At 40.9% G+C, this 13,483-nt stretch overlaps 1 protein-coding gene and 1 long non-coding RNA gene across 5 annotated transcripts in view; one reads left to right on the forward strand and one right to left on the reverse strand.

Moving 5' to 3' along the window:
• The window catches only part of LOC115097963 (E3 ubiquitin-protein ligase Itchy), a 278,895-nt gene that overhangs the window by 211,031 nt on the left and 54,381 nt on the right, over window positions 1-13,483 (forward strand). For all 4 annotated transcript variants that reach the window (XM_029614171.1, XM_029614172.1, XM_029614173.1 and 1 more), the window contains 2 exons: window positions 6,525-6,684; window positions 10,248-10,381. In XM_029614171.1, coding sequence (XP_029470031.1) covers window positions 6,525-6,684; window positions 10,248-10,381 — 294 coding nt within the window. The remainder of the gene's footprint in view (window positions 1-6,524; window positions 6,685-10,247; window positions 10,382-13,483) is intronic.
• Window positions 1-13,483, reverse strand: part of LOC115097965 — a 184,210-nt gene that overhangs the window by 113,562 nt on the left and 57,165 nt on the right. The gene's annotated exons all lie outside the window — the stretch shown is intronic.

The following is a 13,483-nucleotide window of genomic DNA, read 5'->3' on the forward strand; positions in this document are numbered from 1 at the left end:
ATATCAGGGTAAACAAAAGTTCAAGTGAAAAATAAAATCCCACTAAACAGTAATTAATTTAAACTGAATCACAGAAGGTGTAGGATTCAAAAATGCAGGAAAAAAAACTTCAGAAAAGCAGGATAATAGCAAACAACTTATACCACAGTATTCCAAGTGAACTTATCGAGTTTGATAAACTGCCATAGAAAAATGTTTAATTTGAAAGATTTTCTTAAAATTGTACTTACCTCAAAAAAAGTACAAAAGTCAACCACATACAATTAGTATGGTCTACTAGAGTTAAATATCTCACTACTAATTGAGTTTCTCACAACACACCTAAACATCTCCAAACCTACCATAGTGCTAGGTGACTTTAATCTCCACATGGACATCCAACCATTATCAAATACATGCCAGACACTGATGAACACAATGGCAGCACTGGGATTTTCACTAATAACGGACAAACCAACACACAAAGCCGGACACTCTCTTGATCTTACCTTCATAAACGACAACTGTCTAAAACATTTAGCAAATAATTACACATACATACCTTGGTCAGACCATTTTCTCATTCAGTCCAACATCAAATTTCACAATAATCAAACCAAACAAAACCATAAATCCATAGAATTTAAATATCGCCCACCCTATAATAATGAACTAACAGATTTAGAATATAAAGACTGTTGCTCTGCCATGAAAAAATGGTTAGACTCAACCAAAAAGATAGCTGATAATATAAACCCCATCAAAACAATACATAACAAAGAAACAAAACAAAATAACCCCTGGCATAATATAAAAATAAGAGGCAAAAAGAACGCTCAGGAAATTAGAAAAAAGCTGGAGAAAATGCAAAACAACCGAAACCCTGTCTAAATATAGAAAGCAGCTAGCTTTTTACAAACAAACAATCCTCATTGTTAAAAAAGAATACTATAGCAATAAAATAGAAAAATTTGCTAACAACCCTAGAACCCTATTTTCCATAGTATTAAATCTCACTAATGACAAACAAGATTTGCCTCAAAGTCTACCAGAATCAAAATGCAATGATATAGCTAAATTCTTCAGTGATACAATTACAAACCTAAGAACCAAACTTCCAAATACCACCAAACAAGTAATTAAAATGAAAATAAGAGCGTTAACCAATGGTCCTCATTTACCGAAATATCAGAGCTGGAGGTAGAATCCATGCTAAAAAACACAAACCCAGGTCCACACAAAATTGACACAATACCAACATTTGAGATAAAAAAACAAACAAACCAGCAAGCATAGTGGCCCCAACCTTAGCTAAAATCATTAACCTATCCCTAGAAAAAGGTATAATGCCAGATATACTAAAAGGAGCAATTACACTGGGCAACAAATTTTCACAAAAGTCATGTTACGGAAATGAAATTAGTCAATTCTTATACATTTCCATGTGCTAAACATGAATGTGACTGTGAAAATGCAAAATTGGCTCTCGTTTTTTTGTAATATGCAATAATATAATTACATCTTGAATTGTATGCCAATAGTAGGAGACCTACGGTTAATACCGTTTGAAAAATGAAGTCATAGACTACATCTTAGATTTCTTTGCTTGTCTCTTGTACACCTGTTCGGGAGTATCTCTGCGGAGTGTTCAGCAGTAGTCAGCTAGCATGAATATTTCAAATGCTCACCCTTTCTGACTGGACTTCATATAGTACACTGCTGACGTCAGCTTACTCGGCAGCAGCATGGCAGCATTGCATCAGAAAATGATGTAATAAACTCTGGATGATGTGTGCATGATGGTATTATGCAATATGATGCAATATTACATCATTCTAGGCTTATTTACAGTCCTACTGGATAAATTTACATGACTAAACATAGAAAGTGAACTATATTAAATATCTTCAAAACGAGAGCCAATAAAAACTTTTCATGGTCATATTTGTGTTCAGCACATCAAGATACTACAGAGTAGGACCTTTTTAGATCAGTAACACTTTCATTGTTGCCCAGTGTTATAAAACCAATCATAAAGAAATAGTGACCCACTAATCCTGAATAACTACTGCCCAGTCTCAAACCTCCCCTTAATAGCTAAATTAATTGAAAAAACGGTACAAAAACAACTAGCTGAACACCTAGACAATAACAACATACTATACCCATCACAACATGGATTTCGCAAACATTACAGCACTGAGACCCTACTTCTTTCACTAACAGACAACATTTTAAGGGGTTTTGATAGCGGAAAACATTACATTCTCATGTTAGACTTCTCCTCAGCCTTCGACACAGTAAACCATAAAATACTACTGAAAAGACTAGAAGAAATTGGGTTACACAACAAAACACTAAATTGGTTCAACTCATACCTAAACAATAGGTTCTTTCAAATCAAAATAAACAGCGTACTATCAGAAAAAGTCAGGCTCGAAACAGGAGTTCCACTGGATCAGCCCTGTCTGCTACCCTCTTTAACATATACATGCTACCCTTATGCAATCTTCTAGCGGGACTGGGAATCATACATTACATATACGCAGACGATATTCAACTATTTCTGCCAATAGACAATACAATAGAAAAAATGCTTAATCTAGCTAACATGTATCTAAACGTTATAAAACAACTTCTAAACCAAATTGAACTAGTGATTAACATTGACAAAACAGAATTTCTACACTTACAGATCGATACTCTAAGGCCGCGGTAGAAACAGTGCAGCAGTGTCAGGCGCACCCTCGTTCCCCGCACGCGCAGTTCTCTTCACCTACCACTCGATACTCTCTTCAAATTGCATGCAAATGCATGCCGCGGCTGCGAAGCCTTAGGCAAGAGTTAGGCCCGCGCAACCCATTTTACTGTATAGAGCGCCTATACAGTATCCTGGGTTCGCGGGCCTAACGCTTCATGGCCGCGCTGGTATCTGTCATTTCAAATGTCATTTCAAATGACATTTGAAATGACAGGTACCAGGAAGTGGACAGTTATGTTTCCCGATGCTCGGCAAACTTTCCCCCAGCCCCCGCTCACCTGCTCTGGCCCCGTCCGGTCTCCGGTGCAGCCCCAGTCCTGTCCCCTCCTCCCGAAGCAAAAAAAAAAAACCGAAAAAGTAGCAAGGCTCGGGCCTGCTACAGTAGTCCCTTCTCCTCTCCTCCCGATTTCGGCGCTCAAGGCGGCTGGGTGGGCGTGCATTCATCCAGGCAGAGGGAGCCGGCGGCGAAAGCGGCCTCCGGCTCCCTCTGCCTGGATGAATGCACGGCCCCCGCCGGCAGTGAATGAATGCCCGTGCGATTTCGGCGCTCAAGGCGTGACGTCACGTCATGTGACTGCCTTGAGCGCCGAAATCGCACGGGCATTCATTCACTGCCGGCGGGGGCCGTGCATTCATCCAGGCAGAGGGAGCCAGCGGCAAAAGCAGCCTCCGGCTCCCTCTGCCTGGATGAATGCACGGCCCCCGCCGGCAGTGAATGAATGCCCGTGCGATTTCGGCGCTCAAGGCGTGACGTCACTCAAATAATGACTTTATTTATGAAATTGTAACCGAACTTTATTGGCACCTTTTAGAATGTACGATATCCTACATTTACTTAGCTTAGTCTATGTGCCTATTTGTAAACCGTTGCGATGGTATATAACTTAGCGACGGTATAGAAAAGTTTTTAAATAAATAAATAAAAGTAAAAGAAGGCAACGCAAAACTCATGATACTCAGAAGACTAAAACTACTAACACCATCTCACTTCAGAACAGTGCTCCAGGCATAAGTTTTTTCAAGCATGGACTACTGCAATGCACTTTTACTAGGACTCCCGAATTCAACATTAAGACCACTTAAAATATTACAAAACTCAGCAGCTAGAATACTGACCGGAAAAAGAAAAAGGGACCATATAACTGAAACCTTGGCAAAATTACACTGGCTACCCATTGAATACGGGATTAAATACAAAGTATTATGTATCATACATAAACTAATACATGATAAAGAAGCAGACTGGCTAAACACAGCATTACGAGTACACGTCCCACAAAGAAACCTTCGTTCAGCAAATAAAACACTTCTAACCATTCCCTCAGTAAGGACAGCAAAACTATCACAAGTAAGAGAAAGGGCCTTATCATTAGCAGGCCCCATATTATGGAACACAATGCCTCCTGAGATCAGACTACAAAGCGATCTCAAAACCTTTAAGAAAAACTTAAAAACATGGCTCTTTAAACAAGCCTTTTCTAAAGAGACCGGAGAATAGAGAACATACAGGAACATGCAAAAAAAACACAAGCACACAGCAATAATCTCACAGCATACATGACATTACTTTATTAAAGCTCATAACAAACATAAATATTACCAATGTACAGTACCGATGGTACACCTAGACAAAACTTACACTACCCAACTATTGTGCCCCTTTTATGATATACAAGCCGTTAAGCCTGTTAAAACGGGCTACATTACATTTTGTTTTCAGTCCATTTTCTAACACAGCACCCTTCTACACTTTTTCTCCCTCTCTCCCCCTTCCCCTCGTTCACTCCTCCCCTTTCCTCCATTCAGTCTTACTCACCCTCTGTCTCCCACTGCCTTCTTTCCCTCACTCTCACCTCCCTCCCCTTCCCTCAGTCACTCCCACCTCTCTCCCCTTCCCTCAGTCACTCCCCACCCTCTCAGCCCTCCTCCACTCCCTTTTTCTCTGCTCCACAACTTCTTACCCTTCCACTTACTCACATCCCTGTCTCTCACCTCTCCCTCATTCTCCCTCTCCCCCTTCCACTTACTCACATCCCTGTCTCTCACCTCTCCCTCATTCTCCCTCTCCCCCTTCCACTTACTCACATCCTGTCCTCACCTCTCCCTCATTCTCCCTCTCCCCTCACTCTTCCCCACCCCTACCTCCCTCCCACACACTCACCCACTCTCCCTCCCTCTCCCTCAGTCCCTCCCTCCCTCTCCCTCCCCCCCCTCTCACTCAGTCCCTCCCTCCCAGTCCCTCCCCCTCACTCAATCCCTCCCTCCCTCCCTCTCACTCAGTCCCTCCCTCTCCCTCTCTCCGTCCCTCCCACTCCCTCCCTCCCTCTCTCTCCTCCTCCCTCCCTCGCTACTGGCCGCCGCCCGCTGCCACCGCCGCTGCCCAACCCGCCGCCACCGCCGCCATGTTTTTTTTTCCTTACGCTGCCTAAGACCGACGTGCTCGCCCGCACATGCGCAGTAGAGCTGCTCTCTACTGCGCATTTGCGGCACGTTGGTCAACCTTCATTTATTAGGTTGATTGTAACCGAACCTTTTGGCACCTGTTAGAATGTACTATAGTACACATTCACTTACCTTATTTTATGGGCCTATATGTGAACCGTTGTGATAGTATATATCTTAGCGACGGTATAGAAAAGATTTTAAATAAATAAAACAATTCATATGATGCTGCTAAATCATCCTACGTTGCCAGTGTTTCACCACCCAGCCACCTCATAGGTTGGTTTATGCTTTGAGAATAGAAAAATTAAAAATATCTCTCATAGACCTAACTTTTCAAAAAAGCTAAAAACTTACAAGATTGGAACAAAAATGAGAGGAGGGTGGTTTTCATTTGGGAGTTTATATATATTTGCCAAAAGAAGATGAATTTCAACTGGGTAGACTAGGTGAACCATTTAGATCTTTATTTACCATAATTTATTTTACTATTCTTACACAATGGGCTGGATTTGAAGAGGTACACGCAGGCGTACATTTGTGCACGCAACCCGGCGCGCACAAATGTAAGCCCGATTTTATAACATGTGCGCGCAGCCACGCGCATGTTATAAAATCCAGGGTCGGCGTGCACAAAGGGGTGCACAATTGTGCAACTTGCGTGCGCCGAGCCGCGCAGCCTTCCTCCGTTACCTCAGAGGGAACTTTCCTTCCGCACCCCCCCTTGCCTTTATCCTATAAGTTGCGCCTGCCTCCGGGCAAGCATAGGTTGCACGCGCCAGCCAACAGTCGGCCCGCAATCCCGGGCACAGCAGCAAATGGCCGCTGTGCCTGGAGGCTCCAGCCCTGCCCCACACCTGGACCGCCCCGCTCTGCCCCTTTTTTCAAGCCCCGGGACATACGCGCGTCCTGGGGCTTGCGCGTGTCGCCAGGCCTATGCAGGGCCCAGGCCTATGCAAGGCTTTTAAAATCTGCCCCAAAGGCTGTAAAATGAAGTAATAAGAACTCTTATCTATAGAATGCACTTTTGGGATCTTGATGAATGGATTGTTTGGAGGTTGTGATACTCAAAAATGACATTGTACATGAGCTTTTGGTCCACATAGAAGTCGTATGATCATACCAATGGGAGAGGTTGATTTCTCCCTTACATTTTTTAATATATTATAATCAGAAGTAATAACATGCATCATGCGCTGCTGTTAAATCACTCACAGATGAGACACCTAAGCTGCATTTTCAGAGGCTAAGGAGTGAGCTAAGGAGTTTACTGAAATACTAGTGTTGTCTATATCCTTCCTTGTACACCTTATGGATTTTTAAATGTCTCTCTTGATTTCAGGGAATGGTTCTTTTTGTTGTCTCATGAAGTCTTGAATCCAATGTATTGCCTGTTTGAATATGCAGGGAAGGATAATTACTGCTTGCAAATTAACCCAGCCTCCTACATCAACCCTGACCACCTGAAATATTTCCGCTTTATTGGCAGGTTCATTGCCATGGTAAGTTTAAGAGACAAAAGCTTTCTTTAGCAAATGAATTTGTACATTGACAGGCTCATCCAATCAGATTACTCACTTCCCCTCTTCTTATCATAATGTCTTTGTAAAGAAATATAGCAAAACCAATAAAGAACTATCTCTATAAATACAGATGAATATTGCAACTATTTTTTGTGCCTGCATTAGTCAAATGTTGGCCTTTTCTCACAACTTGTCTCAGGTTTTTATCTGGTGACCACATGAAGTTTGTCAAAACAGCAGCAAGTGAATCTGCAAAAAGACTTAAGCTCCTGATCACCCAAATAAAAACCTGACATGTTAAATGCAGATCTGAGCTTAATTGCCAAAGTTCTATCGCTAAATTATATAGAAGAGGAGAAAGTGGAAATCCTTGTCTAGTACTGTTTAATAAATCAATTGGGGAGAAAAGGGTACCATTAATTATCAGTCTTGCCTGAGGAGAAGCATATAGTAATTGTATCTAATGCAAATCAGAACCATTCAAGCCATGTTTGTCCAATACTCAAAAGATATAAGGCCACTGAACAGTATCAAGGGCCTTTTCAGCATCCAGGCTAATGAGACACACCTTTGAGTCTTCACATATGAGAACTACTGGGCCTCCACAACTTTATGCACATTGTGCACACCATGTCTGGAATGCACAAACCCTGCCCGATCTTCTCCAGTCAAGGTAGGAATCAAAAGACACAAAAGCCTAGCCATAACAGAGGCCAAGATTTTAATATCTTCATTGAGAAGAGATATTGGATGAAGCCTTGGATCTTTACCCTGTTTAGGAAATACTGGGCCTAATATTCAGCCACATCCAGCTAAGTTACAAGGGAATATCTGCATCAAATCGCTACATATTCTAAGTTAATCGGATAAGTAGTGCTGCCTTGATCTGCCCACTTTTTTTGCGGCTAAAAGATAGCCGGATAAGTGACAATTCAGAACCAATGTACAATTAATGAGATCTGATCCTGTCTGAAATATAGAGTAAACATTAAAAATTATACACACAATCTCAATAAATACTCAGTATGTATCATGGATTACACTAACTAGTGATTGGGAACATCTCTAACAATCATCTTTTTCTCGCTGTTGTCAATAAGGCTGCTACACTGCAAAATATCTGTCTGACTATTTTTTTTAATGCATAGGTTAATTTCTCCATTGTAGCTATATCTGTGAAAATAAACAATTCTGACTGGAATGAGATTTGACAGACCACACACTATTTCAGTATGCTCCAGGAGAGTTGAACTTATTATTACATTTTTACATCATACATCTAGACATCCATACATCCAACATTTTTCTCTCTTCTCTGGTCGCCGCATCTCAAAAAAGATATAATTGCAATGGAGAAGGTACAGAGAAGGGCTACCAAAATGATAAAGGGAATGGAACAGCTCCCCTATGAGGAAAGACTAAAGAGGTTAGGACTTTTCAGCTTGGAGAAGAGATGGCTGAGGGGGGATATGATAAAGGTGTTTAAAATCATGAGAGGTCTAGAACGGATAGATGCGAATCGTTTTTTTACTTTTCGGATAATAGAAAGACTAGGAGGCACTCCATGAAGTTAGCATGTGGCACATTTAAAACTAATCAGAGAAAGTTATTTTTCACTCAACGCACAATTAAATTAGTGTAGTTAGTATAGCTGTGTTTAAAAAAGGATTGGATAAGTTCTTGGACGAGAAGTCCATTACCTGCTATTAATTAAGTTGACTTAGATAATAACCACCGCTATTACTAGCAATGGTAACATGGAATAGACTTAGTTTTTGGGTACTTGCCAGGTTCTTATAGCCTGGATTGGCCACTGTTGGAAACAGGATGCTGGGCTTGATGGACCCTTGGTCTGATCCAGTATGGCATGTTCTTATGTTCTTATTGGCTCCTCTGCTAAGCTGGCAAGGTTATGGTTTTAAGGGTACATATATTCATGCATGGTGGACTTATCCCTTGGTGTTTTCCTTCTGGGGGTAAATAGAAAGATTAAATTTATAAATGTAATTTTTCCGTAACGCCAAGTCTGGGTTTGCTGGTTCTTTGGAGAGAGACAACTTCTATCTCATCAGCAGATAAACTTCTTATTATATAATACTTGCATGGATTGTACTGGAAGAGTGTGCCATGTACTTCTCAATGGAAGAAGCAAGTGATTGATAATGCACTAATAGAGAAAATTAATTATTCCATGTAAGAGAAGCTGGATAAATATGAAAAAACCTAGGGGAAGTTTTGGGAATACATTCACAGTTCTAGAAGACCTCTTGTGTTTTATTGTTGACTTATTGTTGGATATACTTGATGACTCATGTCTACATTTACATGCTTTTTAAATCTCTGATACTCATATCCTTTTTCTGTATACTTTAAATGGAAAGATTGCATGTTTACTATATTCCTTAAGTGCGAATCTGTTAAATTAAAAGTTAAAAATAAATAAACAATTATATAACTTCAACAAAGGATCTGAGACTGAGAGATGCAAAATCTTATAGAATTCAGGACCCAAACCCCACAAAAAAATCTTCCCCAATGCCCTATACCAAACCATAACTATTCCTCCATTCCTCCATTCACACCACTGTCATATTCCTCCATTCCTCCATTCACACCACTGTCATATAACACATATAATACTTAGTTCTTTTTGAACTAAGTATTATTATATACATCATTATTACACACTTGATTTTTTGGTCTAATATAACACATAAAGACAATAATGTGTATCCATAATCCAAACCACCACTACTGCAGTTGTAAACACAGACGTCAACAAAGTACATATATTAAGAGCCAAACAAAACCTCACTCAGTCGGAGAAAAGGACATCGACTTAAGAGAAATACAATACTGGCAAACTAAAAGAAAAGAAGTATGATTTTTACAGCGGCATTGCTGCCTTCATATTAATATCAATGAAGTAATAATGCCATCCCAGCCATACATAAACACAGTTCGCACAGTAGCACATAGCTACTTTTATGATGTATGCAATTTCTCCAGACGTTTTTCAATTTCTTTCTGAGATTGTAAGATTACCAGTTTACCATCCTGGATCACTCTAAGACGTGCTGGGAACATTTTACCCCTTTACAAAGGAGTTCAGAACAGGGAGGTGCCAGAGCCCTGCAACTCACTGATACTTTGCCGAGTAATCATTAAATGTTTTTTCCTGCTACATATAAGCAAAGTTGTTTTTTTTTTTTTCTTGGACATGCTTAGATGTTCCTCTGTACATAAACAAGTCACATGATCCATATGTGACACTATTGAGCTGCTGTTATCCAAGAACAAATACTATAGGCTTGTCATTTTGCTTTTTGCCCTTGTAGATTTGAAGGTATGACATAACTGACCTGGTTTGTTCTTCACAAACAGTACCGTACTTTCTTCCCCATGGATCTGTGATGTACTTGGTCACAGACATGTGGATGGTAGCACTCAAGCCTGTTACACTTTTGCAGCGTAAGCTTTGCATGGATTGATAATGAAGCTGTTGATTGGTATTAACCATTTTCTTGTTTCTTGTTGACCAGGCTTTGTTCCATGGGAAGTTTATAGACACTGGTTTCTCTTTGCCATTCTATAAACGCATCCTAAACAAACCAGTAGGACTCAAGGATCTAGAATCTGTTGATCCAGAGTTCTATAACTCTCTGATGTGGATAAAGTAAGTTATTGATATTATTATTACTATTAAATTAAAGATATTGTTATTAAATAGGATAGCGTGGGAGGGAGTTCTCTAAGCCAAATTTGGGATTTTAGATAGAAAGTTGAAATCTGGAACCTCCAAGGTAGCATTCTCTGAAATGCTCCCTGTTACATGCGCAGGTCCCCGAAGGCAGGCAGAGCTCCAGAGTCTCAATGCGTATATGAGATGATGGTGCAAGGAAAAAGGATTCAGTTATGTAAGGAACTGGAGAACCTTTTGGGGAAGAGGGAGTCTTTTCCGATGGGATAGGCTCCACCTTAACCAGGGTGGAACCAGTGATAGAGCAGCTTTTAAACTGGAACAGGGGGGGAAGCTGATATTGCCCCTGCATAGGTGCTTGGTAAGACCTCACTTGGAATACTGTGTACAGTTCTGGAGATCGCACCTTCAAAAATATATAAACAGGATGGAGTTTGTCCAGAGGGTGGCTACTAAAATGGTCAGTGGTCTTCATTCTAAAGCATATGGGGATAGATTTAAAGATCTAAACATGTATACCCTACAGGAAAGGCGAGATGGGGAGATATGATAATGACATTCAAATATCTCAAAGGTTTCCATGCATAGGAGATAAACCCTTTTTAATGGAAAGGAGGCTCTAGAATGACGGGTTATGAGATGAGGGTGAAAAGGGGTAGCTGCAGGTGTAATTTTGGGAAATATTTATTTACAGAGAGTGTGGTGAATGCTTTGAACAGCCTCCCAGTGGAGGTAGGGGAGACAGAAACAATAACTGAATGCATGGAATAAATACAGGGAATCTCTAAGGAAATGATTTAAATTAATTGTATGACTGGGTGGACTGTATGGGCCATATGGTCTTTTTCTGCCGTCATGTTTCTGTTTCTAATTGCTCAGCAGTGCATAGTTTGAAGAGAGGTATCTTCGAAGCATACTAATAAATCAGGAGAGTTAAGGTATCGCAACAGAGAGGTTCCAATAAAAGCATTAGTAATTAACCTGCCTATAATCATATAAATGGAAAAGATCCAGATCACTTATCATATACCTTATATTATTAAAACATGTAACCAAAAATTTATTGGCACTTTGTTAGAAAAATTTTAACCAAACTTAATTTTACATGCCTCTGTAAACCTTTGTGATGGTACATTACTAAACAACGGCATAGAAAAGATTTTAAATAAGTAAAGAACCACCTTAGTTAATAGATTCCGAATTATTCCTGTCAACTGAAAAGCAGGTTATTAATACAAACAAAAAAATATATATTTTGAAATGTCTGTATGCCAATGCCAGAAGTCTAAGAAGTAAAATAGGAGAGTTAGAGTGTATAGCATTGAATGAAGAGGTAGACATAATTGGCATCTCAGAGACCTGGTGATAGGAGGATAAGCAATGGGACAGTGCTATACCAAGGTACAAATTATACCGCAATGATAGATTGGATCAACTTGGGAGCAGGGTGGTACTTTATGTTCAGGATTGCATGGAGTCCAATAGGATAAAGATCCTGCAAAAAATTAAATGCATAGTAGAATCTTCATGTATAGAACTCCCATATTTGTTGTGAAAGAGCATAGTGACAGGTATATACTACCATCCACCTGGCCAAAATAAGACAGATAATGAAATGCTAAGAGTTTTATGATTCTACCCGCGGCCGGAGCTGTGGGTAGCCTCTCACCTCTTTTTTTTTTTTCCTCCTTCTTCCACGGCCCGGAGGCCACAGACGCTCTCTTCCTGCGGCTGGAGCCGTCCGGGTACTACCCTTGCGGCCAGGAGGCTGCCAACGGCATTCCCGTGCAGTCTGGAGGCTGCCGACGATTCTATTGTGCAGCGGAAGGGAGTTGCCTCTGTCCTTTTCTGGTTCCTGGCCAGGGGGCTGCCAACGCCGTCTTCCTGCAGCGGAAGCCGCTGCAGATGCTGGGCCTGGTTTGCGGCCTGGTCCTGCATCTTCTCAGCTTCGCGGCATGGAGGTCGCTCTCCAAGATCCTGCCCCCTTCCTGCCTTAGGTGCGAGGCCGCGCCTCTCTTCTATTCTTAAAGGGCGGGAGTAGTCCCGCGGCCCCTCCTGATGATGTCATCATGGGAGTCTCTCTTCAGCCCTATAAGAAGGGCCTGTCTTCATTGCTTCATTGCCATCACAAGGAGCCAGTCCTCCTTAGTACTACTCTTCATTTCAGCTTCTCCTAGGCACTATGTTCTTCATTGGAATTCCAGGTCTTCGTCATGGTCTCTCGTCTAATCATGTGTCTCCGTCTCGTTGGTCCCAGACATCCTGATGTTCCTGTCATCCTTCTCGTCTAATCTTCGAAATCTCCTGATGTCCTAGATGTCTTATCCTTCAGATCTTCTTTCATCCTGCATGAGACTAAATACAAAATTGAATCTTTATGGGTAGAAATCCCTTGTGTGTCGGGGAAGACTATAGTGATAGGGGTATACTACCATCCACCTGGTCAAGATGGTGAGACGGACAGTGAAATGCTAAGAAAAATTAGGGAAGCTAACCAAATTGGTAGTGCAGTAATGATGGGAGACTTCAATTACCCCAATATTGACTGGGTAAATGTATCATCGGGACACGCTAGAGAGATAACGTTCCTGGATGGAATAAATGATAGCTTTATGGAGCAATTGGTTCAGGAACTGACGAGAGAGGGAGCAATTTTAGATCAAATTCTCAGTGGAGCACAGGACTTGGTGAGAGAGGTAGCGGTGGTGGGGGCCGCTTGGCAATAGTGATCATAATATGATCAAATTTGATTTAATGACTGGAAGAGGAACAGTGTGCAAATCCAAGGCTCTCGTGCTAAACTTTCAAAAGGGAAACTTTGATAAAATGAGAAAAATTGTTAGAAAAAACCTGAAAGGAGCAGCTACAAAAGTGAAAAATGTCCAAGAGGCGTGGTCATTGTTAAAAAATACCATTCTAGAAGCACAGTCTAGATGTATTCCACACATTAAGAAAGGTGGAAAGAAGGCAAAACGATTACCGGCATGGTTAAAAGGGGAGGTGAAAGAAGCTATTTTAGCCAAAAGATCTTCATTCAAAAATTGGAAGAAGGATCCAACAGAAGAAAATAGGATAAAG

This window comes from Rhinatrema bivittatum, chromosome 8 (assembly GCF_901001135.1).
Source record: "Rhinatrema bivittatum chromosome 8, aRhiBiv1.1, whole genome shotgun sequence".
NCBI lineage: Eukaryota > Metazoa > Chordata > Amphibia > Gymnophiona > Rhinatrematidae > Rhinatrema > Rhinatrema bivittatum.